Here is a 12,095-nt window from a genome sequence, read left to right on the forward strand (position 1 = left end):
CCCAGCTACAATCCATTTATTCTGCGTTTGCTTATATCACAGTTGACAGTAATGATTTCCTAGCAAGTACATTTTTTGTTAAGATTAGTTTTCATATCTCTAAGTGACATTGACAGAATGGCTGTTGTGGTGTGGGGAGAAATGAAGCCAGATGGTTGATACAAGTGGCTCGATGTATGAATTGCACAGCAGTGAAGGGAATAAGATGGGACCCAGCAGTGTCCATTTAGGGAAACAAGGAAATGTGTCAAGAAGTTTTAATAGTTTTTTTTTTTTTTTTCCTCTACTGACAATAAATATCTTTCTTCTTAAAGAAATAACAGCTAGTAACAGTTGTCGGAAACTGTCTTATTATAGACAGTGATGATTGAAATATGATTTCCATATTTGTTTGAGCCACACCAGATTTTACTCTTAGAGGTTATACTCAAGATACAGTAAACCCCCTTCAAGCGGTACATTACAGAAATAATGAGAAGTAGAAATGTATTGTAAACATGAGGTATCAACCACTATGGTATTTTAGGGAGTTCATCTTTAAACAAAACAGTAAAACCCAAAGTACTGGGTCTTATTTTAATTCCATGACAATTCATTTGAAAATGTCGATATTGGTAAAAGTTCTCAGTTGAAGTATGCACACCTATGTTCTACTGTAATACAACATACATACGGTATACAAGGTATACCAGGAGTGAGTCAGCCAGCAGCTCCTACAGCACCTCACAGTGTGGCATTATTTGTTGTGCATCCTTTATGTAATTGCCAACACATACTTCTAAAAGCAGCAAACAGTGTGTTGCCTGTCTTAATGCCATGCTAAAAGATGACTGTCGTAGGGCCACAGTATAAAAGTGGAACAAGAACAGTGGTATTATTTTTTTGTTATGTTTCTTTTGTGGTTTTTTTTCTATTTTAAATTCTGTGTACTCAATTAAGGACATGCTATAACAATCAGTAAGAGAATAACATACTGACTAAGTAAACAAAAGGCACATTCTAAATGAAGAGTTTGGCTCCCTAAGGTTACCGGTGATGCAGTCAGTGAGTCTAGTGTGTTCTAAATCACAAGTGAGCACTCCAGCAATGCACAGTACCTTGTTTACTTTAGAAAATATGAAAATATGTAGTGAGGGAGTATAGTTTGTTTTTGGTTTGTTGTCTGCCTAGTCTTGCAGGATACGTCACATGCTGTCGTTATGGTTCTTGTGGTTAGTATACAACACAGCCACAGTTTTTATTTTGCAGGCTGCCATTACCATGGTGTAGTGGCATGCACACTTGCCTGCAAAAGGTGCTGAGAAATTAGGGTCATTGTACAATATAGCAGAGCTTTTCTGGGAATGTTTTTTTTCAAGCAATTTTCCCCAGGTCGCTAAGATTATGAATGTTTAACTTGATATAATTTCCACAATGTGAAATATTGTTTGGAATATATACAACCAGAGTAGTTGCCAGAAAACCAGGTGTTTCCTGTTTTAAGTAAAATGTAAAGGACTTTTACCTTCTGCCCAGGAAGGGATTAGATATGAGGAGGAATGCTTTTTTATCTACAGGTATGTATGTGAAAGCATTAAAAAGAAAACAAGCAATGAACCAAACAACAAGACAAGTAGGACCAATGACAGTTGTGTTAATGCTAATAGGAGGCAATCGCATTTTAAAACCTTTAGTTAGCAGTGCTTTAAAATGATAAAGAAGCTGATTGTTATGGTTGTATTATCAAAATATGAATCTGAAAATGAAGTAAATCTATTAATAAGAAAATGAACCCCTTTAACAAATGAATTGTAATGCTCAGTTTACTGCGGAAAAGGTTGTCAGTAGCCAAATTCTTTGCTGGTAATTTCCTTCATACAAAATATAATTCCATGAGTTTAATGTGAGTAATAAAACACTTTAAAGCAATGCGCTGCTTGTATTTTAATCTGACATCAGGCTGATCATGATTAAATGAGAGTAGAGGTCTGGTATTCACATCTGAATTTCGTGTGTCAGGGACTGTGCGAAATCCAGGAAAAAGACAGCGTTAAATCGAGAAACAGCCAATTCTGGATTGCTTTAGCATTTGGCTATCAGATTCTGATTAAGCCACACCTTACAAATACAATTGTGAGAATTCTACAGTATAATATTGTCACAAAGACGGCCGGAGTGGGTGGCGTCAGACCAGATGCAGGAAATAAACAGACAGAGATTTGGGGTTTGGTGAAGCTGAGCGAATGCTTTCGCTCAGCATTTAATAACAGAACAGAAAATAAAAGGTTTGAACACAAAACAGGACACGGCACTGGTAGCCAAAATAAACAGGTAAACAAAACGGACTAGACAGTAAACAGACAGACAAACGAAACACGGTGAGTGAGACAGTTCTTTTCTTCTTCTTATTCTTCTTCTTCTTCTTCTTCTTATTATTATTATTCTTTTTACCTCCTTCTCCACACTCGTTCTCCACTCACCGAACACCCAACCACGAGTGAAAGAAATGTGCATCTATATATACTGTTGTGCTGGGATTCAATTACTAATTAATTATTCACTTGAATCCCAGCACGTGAATTAATTCTGTGCAACCCCGTGCTCAAATATTACATTTAACCAGCACGTGAAGTGATTTGTGCTCTCCTCGTGCCTAAATACAAATCTACACTTTTTAAATACACGTGAAACACAGACCCGTTTATATCCTGTGTACCAATGACTATACACCAACATTTACACACGCACGCAACACACAAATGCACACAGGGACGGGGCACATTGCCACAAATATACACACAATCTATGCATTGTAATGAGGCAGTAGTATGTTTAACCTATCTTGAAACTCAACACACAAATGCATACATACTCAAACACATGCAGATGACATGACATTTCACCACTCCCTCATCTGTACGTGCTGGTTAGCATCTGCTAGCACTGAGTTGGGCATGGGTGGGTGTATTTGTTTCTGGTGCAAGTGTGGACAGTTCAGACTCATTCTCCAGAATGACCCCTAACAAAAAGAAAAGCAGACACAACTACAACTCAAAGTGGCCTGCCTCAAAGATTGTTCGCCATTTATTGTGTTATTGTGACCAAGCTGCATCAGGTCAAGGACTTTATGAAATTACACCCAAAAGGTTCTCCTTAAGTCAAAAGAAAGAAGCAGTATGAATAGACAAACAGAAATGCATTACAATGCAAATTGAGTTTTGCTTGAATTTAATTATGTAGCCCAAAAGACAATATTATGACTAATCCCCTAAAACCCTTTCAAACCGTTTTCCTCTCTCCATGACCTTGCCCAAACGTACCATGGAAAATGACGCCCAACAGCTTCTATGGGATAATTTGCAACTGTCCTATATCTTAATATTGTGAGGGGTCATTTTAGTTATTTCAGTGTCAAGCATAGTGTCAAGAGGTCATAGAATATTCAGCACTTCTCGTTGTCTGTTATTACATTTAAAGTCTCAGGAGATCAAATCAACGAATCAAATCAACTGTTTGCAATGTCTTTGACTGACTGTTTCCTTCTTTTCTTTTCCAGGTATTACAGGAACAAAGAAGACACACACTTGTAAGTCATTGCATTTTTACCCTGCCTAATATAAAACAATGTAATAATTATTTATTAAAAAAAACAAACATGAATTATCTGGTAAGTCTCATATCTCAGTAGTGTATCTTGGTTTCTTTTCAAATTATCCACCAAAAAACCTTGCCTTGTGTATTGTTGGAAGAATGCTGGTTATCTCACCTGGTGACTTCCATACTTTGATTCCTAGTGGCTGTGCAAAGGGGCCTACTGACTGGTTATTTTTACAGATTGAAGGAGTCTTAAATAGAAACCTTTATTTGACTGCAGTGCTAATTATGAAAATATATTGGGGGTGAGCTTTGCTATGTGGCCTGCAGTTGGATGTCTGCCTGTTCTGTTCTCTCTCTGTTAAATACAAGGCATGTTTACTGGTTTGTAAATACAGAAACACTCACATTGAAAGTGTGGCTGAGAGTACAGTTTAGAGAAGACTTGGGAAGCAGTTCCCAGCGAGTTTAAATCACTAATGTGGGAACTAATGTGTTTTCTGGTAACTAGTTTTCGGCCTCAGTTCACCTTCTTGTGTTGAAATAAATGTGAATACGGTAAGTTGTGTGTCCCTATTTTGAAGTATAGAACACAAAGTGATTTCTTTGTATATCAAATTATTATATAAAAAGAAATCCAAATGATACCCAGTCTCTCATATGACTTACTCAGGAGTCATGGGATGAAAAGCCAGCCTGTAAGCCAGATGGTTCATTGAAACCATCCTTTGTTGTCTGATTTGCTTGATACTATACAGTATATGTAAGGCTGTGGTTTGTCAAGTACCCAAAATGCCCTTTTAACTGAACAGAGGGTCCATCTCCAGCTTGTTTTAAAATATCTCTGATACACAGTTCCTGTATGGCAATTTTGAAGATGTCACACCAGAAAGGACCCTGAAATATGAACTTAACTAGGTGAACATGGGTTTGAATGTTTAGAGTACTCTACTTTAACCCAAGAATATGGCATTCTTTGAATAACCATTATGTTTGGGTTTGAGTAGATAAAGGAGGTGTGAACCTATGACCTTGCCCAGAGGCGGTCATGCTGCTTTTAACATCTGCAGACAAAAAATCGACCATTATTTATAACATCACAGTATAAATTAGAAAATTGTGCAATTCCCAGGGCAGCCATGGAATCCATTCATGGTAACACTCTATATGTAGTACTGCTGTAGTCAAAAAAGAAATGCAGAGTGCCAAGATCCTGTGGTTTAATTGCTATGGATATTCAGAGTGTGGATCATAGCTCATTTAGTATGTAAGAAGTTGTTATAACATATTTTCCTCTTGTTGCAGATATGTTTTTCTCATCATATAAAATAGGTGGTCTTAAATCATTTCTAAATTCTTTAAGCAGCAGTCTGTGGAAAGATGTTTTAAGCTTTTTTTTCTCTCATGACTTGATGTTGTTAATCTAATTGGAACCATAGAGTGAGCTCAGTCAGTCTCCTTGCCTTTGTTTCTTTTAGAATCTCTATCTTTAGAACCTTTGTAATTGGTTTGACTACTCAAGGGATGGACAACAGGTACCTTACAGAAATAGACCATGCAACTAACCCTGGTTCCAATCTCGATCGTTTTACCAGTCAGAAGATTTTGCCAATGGAGATATAGTCTCAAATCCATCTCACAAGTTTTGTGGTCTCAACATAGCCATCAATGGTTGTTAGTTTGCATCACAAAACCACCGCACAATTCGGCACAATTGCCAATCTCTGATTGAGGTACATGCTCAGAGAACTAAATTCGCAAACGCCAACATTAATATATTAAAAAGAAAAAGGAAACAATCCCAGAACTTTCAGCAAACAGCCAGCCTGCATCTGAGTGCTCATTTGAAACTTACATCTTCTTGTCTGGATCATTATTTTTGTGGCTAGGATTGGAATGCTGCCAGAACAAATCTATTTTCTTGCCGAACATGCGGCCGTGAAAGCAAGAGGCAGACCGACAAAGGGACTGTTGCGTGGCAATCAAATTCAGCTCCCTATGGAGTCCAATGATCATTTTATTTACTTGTAAGCTTCTTTCTCAGAAGAAAAAAAAATGTGAGCTGGATTAATGAAGTATGTGCAAGATGGCACTTGGCTAGAGATGCAAAGTCTAGTGCGATGAAGGAAATGAACACCAACAAGCAACACACCCTTTCGACACCCAAGCAACCAGAAGTTCAAAGCAATCTGTAGTGAAAGCTGCAGGGTTCTCTTCAGTTGTTAGTTAGTGCTGTTCTGCAACCAATCGAAATGGGACACACCTCAGTGCCATCTTCAGTGTGAAATATGAGCACTCCCTCAGTTAGGGAAGATACTCCATTGTACAGTATTTAACTGTTGTGCTCTTTCTTACAAGCAGGAAGCAGATATTTAAAACAGGTGAGAAAAATGGTTTCTAAAACCATTGTTAACACTCATTTATATGTTGTATGAATGGCAGGGACATGACCTCATGGGGAGTCAAATCAGTGTGACCCACTGCTGCCAGTGTGCCAAATAAATGAGATGTAGTTCAGTGCTCTGTGAACCATGCGGGATGCAGCCTACACCTGCTTAGTCAGCTTGGCCTCTGTATCACCTTTAATCTATACAGGTCATTGGATATTGCTCTGACTGGGTTTTCACTTTGATAAGGCCATAGGTGAAAACCCTGCCTAGCACTCACCAAAGTGGATCATTCTTGAAGTTGGCATGGCCTCCTGCCGTTTCCTTTTATGCAGGAGACCACATCAGAAATCACTTCCATTCCAGGCACCAAGAAGCACATGATTTGAAAGTGGGAGTTCAAAACGAGATTTCAACTGGTATTTTCCATATCTTAAAAGTACTGCAAAATGTAATTTAAAAACATTGTTTTTCAAAACCTGCCTGGATGAGTGATATTATAGACAGACTGGACCAGTAACTGCCAGTGCCACCACTGAACTTTCAACATGTTGTGCTTCAGTTCTAAATTGAGACTGTAATAAGATGCAGCATTAAAACTGAGTTTGTTATTCCTTTGTATAAGAGCTAATGAAATAATAAAAAAGGTGAATTCGATTTTTTATAGTAATTTATTTGAAGCTATTAGTGAAGAAAATGCATCTATATTTCGATAATTCTGTTTCTGCAGAATTTAAAAATATATATACGCTCTAGAAGAGTAAAAAAAACAAAGCATTTTAAATAGTTTTTACAACAAAAACTCAAACTCGCAGAAGCAACTTTTGTGCTGACTGCATTCCTTCATGACAGGAAGTGTGGCATGGAAAAGACTGCAAACTGTGTTTGTCATTTTTTTTTCTTCACAAATTGCTATGAACAAAAAAATAGCATTAAAAGAATAAGTTTAACATAATGTGTGCATCTTTACTGGATGGGGAAATGTAAGATCTATGTAGTAATGGTAATATTGTACATATTATAGCATATTATATAATTTACTGGATTATTTTATTAGCTGTATGTATAATAATAACACCAAGAAAACCCATTACCACTGCCAGCAGTCCTTATCCAGTCAGTTTGAAAAATAGTTTGCAAGGCAACCATTTTAAAGGGGACATTAAGATTACATTTGTGATCTTGTATCTCAGAATTAGTTCTGATAACATATTGAAAACAGGGGGTTGCCTGCTTATTATTGTAGAGTAGACATGTCTCATCTCTTCTTGAGCCGTGTTGGAGATACATGATTGCACAGGATATTGCACTTCTAATCTAGGATCAAACTGATCATAAAGTTTTTTTTACTGTATTTGCTTAGAGCAAAACAGCAATACAACTTAGGTTGTTTGTGTAGGTGTAAGGGTAGTTTGTTTAAAAAAATACAGCAACTATATATATATATATATATATATATATATATATATATATATCTATATCGTTGAGAGTAACATTCATATCTGATTAAGCGCCTGTGTGAAAGATGATTATACATGAAATATACTTCAAATGCATTTGATTATATTTGAGATAGTTTGATATCTCTAAGATGTGTTTATTTTCATGTGGGAGGCTCTTATTGAAACAAGTGTAGCTGTTTAAAGCCAAAAGTGCATATATGTTCTTTGTTGCATATCATTTTGGGGTTTGGAAATGGCTGTAAAAACATTACTTCTTCTTCTTAGTCGTCTTTGATACATTTCAAATGAGTGAATGTGTGGCTCCTCACTTAAACAATATTGAGTTAACACTACTGTACCCTTCCTGTTTTAGCACATACCTATACAGTAAATTGGTCATTTTGAAAACAAAAATGTGTGCATGTTCCATATTACTTCATGTTGCATCATACAATTACATGATTAGCCAGGCCTGTCTGCAGTAAAATATATATGCAGTATGTTTCTGTGCATCAGAAGTTCTGGTGGTGTGACCCACACTAATACTATTTGACAGGTTCACAGCTTACTTAACAAGCTGCACAGCGGTTAATCACAAATGTTTAGGAACTATTTCGCAATTTTGTTGAAAGCTGATTATGTGACGTTGAATTCTACCCTTGCATTCTCACAAATCCTCTCCAATCCCCTTTCACTCTTGAGGCAGTGAAAGCTGTTCCTGTGTTTTGCTTCACTTTTAAATGGTGCCCAAAATGACCAGGAAGCTGAAGCAAAAACACTTTATAACAGCCACCAACAGTTTACAGTCACAACAGTCGCTGGACAGAGGAGTCATTAGCAGCTGGCGAGTTGGTTCAGCATTTTCATTGGTTTATCCTGGCCAAGGTGTCATTGCTTTGCACATCCCTAGTGGTTATCTGTGTGTATTTAAGTTGGAAGCTGTTGGAAGAGAAGCTATGGGGACGATGTGCCAGGAGATGAACTAGTCACTATGCATGGCATGAAAATGCTTTCCTGTGCAAAATAATGTAGTAAAATCTAGTTCATTATTCAAGATTCTGATCACAGGAGCACCAGTCTGGCGTAAATCTTGCAGGTACAGTACAATGATATACTTCTTCTCCACCAGCCGCCACCTCTTAAGTGTTAAGAGAGGTGAAAATGTATGATAACTAGAGCACCAAACCTTATACCGACATCAAAAAGCACATTCAATTCTATAAAAAAAAGCAATACAATTCCACTTTCAGAAAAAGAAACAGTCATCAACCAGCCTTTACACAGCAGGTTTCAAGTTTCTGCCAACCAACCTCAAGGCCGTCTGTTTTAAAAATGGTTGATTATATTCTCTGGTTGTACAAGACTGGCATTTGTTTTATTTGATTTTCTTATCTCATATGACTGATAGCTTTGAGGTTTGTATGGATTTGTTGATTGGATTGTATTATCACAGTGCAGCTTTTCTCAGTGAATTTTCCCGGTGTGTTGACAAAGCACTATGGAAATGAAACCCACCCAGTAAAAAGAAAATTGAATTTAATTTATGTATATTTGCAATATATATATATATTATCTGCTTATTTGGCCGACACACTGAATTCTACTTTTATTGCTGGTCATTAGATAAATAACACACACTGAACTGCCTGAGTTCATAAAATGTTTGCATTTGAAATGTGGCAGTAGAATGCATGCGTGAACAATACTGTGTCAATATATACTGTATAATACAGTAATTAAAGCAGCTTTTCTTGTGCTACAGTATGCGCTATTTAACTTAAAGGCGGGTCGTAACATTTCTGTGACATGTGACTTCATCTTGCTTGAAGAAGGTCGTGATTTCATGAGCAATGATAGTCTAGCAAGAACCACTGTGCACCGCTAAGTCCACTACTCTCTGCACTGTCCCTTTGGGTCTCACAACAAGCGGAAGGTTCTTGTTGTGATGTGTTGTCATTCTTGGACATAAGTGCATGTGACATACGACAAGGACACACAACGCACTGATGAGGTTTGCGAAATTCACCAATCTGCTTAAACATATTTACTCCCAGTGACAAGCTTATCTATAGGCATAGTTAAATCCACACAACAGGTCATAATGCATCTAATAAGGAAGGTTCAGTCTGCGTGTAGCGTTCTCGTGAGGCTTGCAAAATTCTTACTGGACACAGGAACTTCCAAATGCCATTGGGATACCATTATAAAAACCATGTATGATCTGAATGAAACCCTACCAGCACCGCATTCCTTTGCTTTGTTTCCCAGATTATAGCATGTCATTAATAACCTCCAACTACAAGTCTGTTAGATTCACAGAGCAAGCAGATTTCCCTACTGTTTAAACTACCTCTGTCATGTTTACAGCAGACTACAAGGAATTTGTGTAGTGTGAAGCTGAACGTGTTTGTGGGACACATTAGATTCAAATATATTCAACAATATAGTGCTCAGATATGGAGGTAAAATGTATTAGAAACAAGCATAGACCTTGCAATGATGGCAGTGATTTTGTTTACCTCAATATTGCATCCCTGTGCTTTCACCAAAATGTAACTACTACCACTTTGCACTGTACCAATTCATAACTCTGCAATAAAAAAAGAGGCAGCATATATATATATATATATATATATATATATATATATATATATAATGTTGCATCTTTTTTTATTGCACTTATGAAATGGTACAGAGCAAAGTCACTCTGTCAAAGACAAATGACTTGGTGACAGGCAGCTATTAAAGACAAGCTGGACCATGAAATAGATTGTGTGCTTTGTTAACCCGGGTGACATTTTGTAGGTGAGCGGTGTCTGCGGTGCTACCAGGCTGATTAACCATGTCATTAATCAATTACAAGGAGCAGAAGGTGAAGCCGGGGAGATGATTTTTAGACACACAGAGCAGAAGTCAGTATTGTAGGGCACATGGACATGGATAACTAAATTATTGGTGTCAGAAAGGGCCATTTATTTTTTTTCTTAGGTATTTGTACGACAATATACATGTTTATATGTAGCATAGACCATTCTGTTAGCAAGGTATCTTATCAACACTACTCAAAAACGTTGGGGATATGCTACAGCACCTTCTTGGATAGTCAAGGGAAAGTGTTGTCTGTCTAATTACGGGACTTCTCACCATGGCATTCATGAATTAAATTTCACTTATGAGACATTTTCTTCACTTGGAAAAGCTGCCATCTTCTCCATTATGAGCTGCACCTAATTAGAATAATGTAAAATGTACATAATAAATATAATAAATAGCTTTCTTTGCTAAACAAAGAGCTCTATTTCTGTTTCATCTCCACTTTAAGACGTTTATGACGTTCTTATTTCTTATTAGCATAATTCCAGCCTGAAAGGTCCCCTCGTTGATTAAAGTAGGCTTCCCCGAATTTATTTTTGGGTCGAATGGGGTGAAATAATTTTCGCACCAGAATACTGACCATCGGATATGTTTCAAAGTTAGGAAGACTCATTAGAAATGCAAGGTTTGTTCTACAGTAAGCAGTGATTCGAAGAAGGGATATTGAAGCTAATTAACAGTAGGAAAATTGGTTTTAAAATCTTAGTTATTATTCTGCACCTTTAAGAGTATAGCACTGTTTTATGTGTTGTAAATCCAACAGCGGGAAAGCATGCGTGCTTGCAATGTTTTAGGTGGTACCAGTGAAGGTTTGCAGGCAATGTGATAAAAAAAACACGATGCTACCCTATTGTTCAGACTGCCATCATTAAGATTCATCAGATAATGGGGATGCGGTTTCACATGCTTGAGCTTCATAGAGAAAGAAACATCAAAGCAGGGATCAGCAACTGCACAGTATCTGCTGAAGATAAAAAAGCAGTAACCTGCACAAGGAAAAATAAACTCCTATCTGCAGTGCAATTCCATTCCCTACCTACCTCTCAAAGCAGTCATTGTTATTCTGAGAGCCTGCAATGGTATTATCATCTAGCTAAACCAGCGACATTAGTGATTAAGTGCCAACCACCTTTCAGATGTGGAGCATTTCTGGAGGTTAGTTAGTTTGAAAGATCATGTTCATTTTTCACCTGGCGCTAGTCATTAAAACCCAGCCAGGATGCTGCAGTCTGGTTATTCATCCATAGCTTTAAACACAAAAAAAAAACTTGAAACACTTGTTATACTGTGCAAGCTGTTCAGCGCTATAACAATTTGTTATAGAAAGAATTAATACCATTGAGATCCCATTGTACCACCGGTGAAAAAACTAGCAGAATCATAAGCGTAAGAGTAGATTATTACCAGCAAACTGTGCAGCAGTACACTGGCACGGTGCCATGGTACTTTAATGTGTATTGGTACATACTGTTATAATGCCATTGTTGGTGTGGTACAATTACAGCTACAGAAGAACTGTACTGTCACATCAATACCATTGCAGTGTGGAGTAGTGGTCAGGGCTCTGGACTCTTGACCGGAGGGTTGTGGGTTCAATCCCCAGTGGGGGACACTGCTGTTGTACCCTTGAGCAAGGTACTTTACCTAGATTGCTCCAGTAAAAACCCAACTGTATAAATGGGTATAAATGGGTATGTAAAAATAATGTGATATCTGTATAATGTGAAATAATGTATAATGTGTTATCTTGTAACAATTGTAAGTCGCCCTGGATAAGGGCGTCTGCTAAGAAATAAATAATAATAAGAAATAAATAATT

At 37.3% G+C, this 12,095-nt stretch overlaps 1 protein-coding gene across 1 annotated transcript in view; it reads left to right on the forward strand.

Annotated features, from left to right (window-relative positions):
- Positions 1-12,095, forward strand: part of LOC117429254 (nuclear receptor ROR-alpha A-like) — a 238,910-nt gene that overhangs the window by 161,331 nt on the left and 65,484 nt on the right. The window contains exon 2 of the mRNA XM_034901625.2: positions 3,536-3,565. Coding sequence (XP_034757516.1) covers positions 3,536-3,565 — 30 coding nt within the window. The remainder of the gene's footprint in view (positions 1-3,535; positions 3,566-12,095) is intronic.

This window comes from Acipenser ruthenus, chromosome 24 (assembly GCF_902713425.1).
Source record: "Acipenser ruthenus chromosome 24, fAciRut3.2 maternal haplotype, whole genome shotgun sequence".
NCBI lineage: Eukaryota > Metazoa > Chordata > Actinopteri > Acipenseriformes > Acipenseridae > Acipenser > Acipenser ruthenus.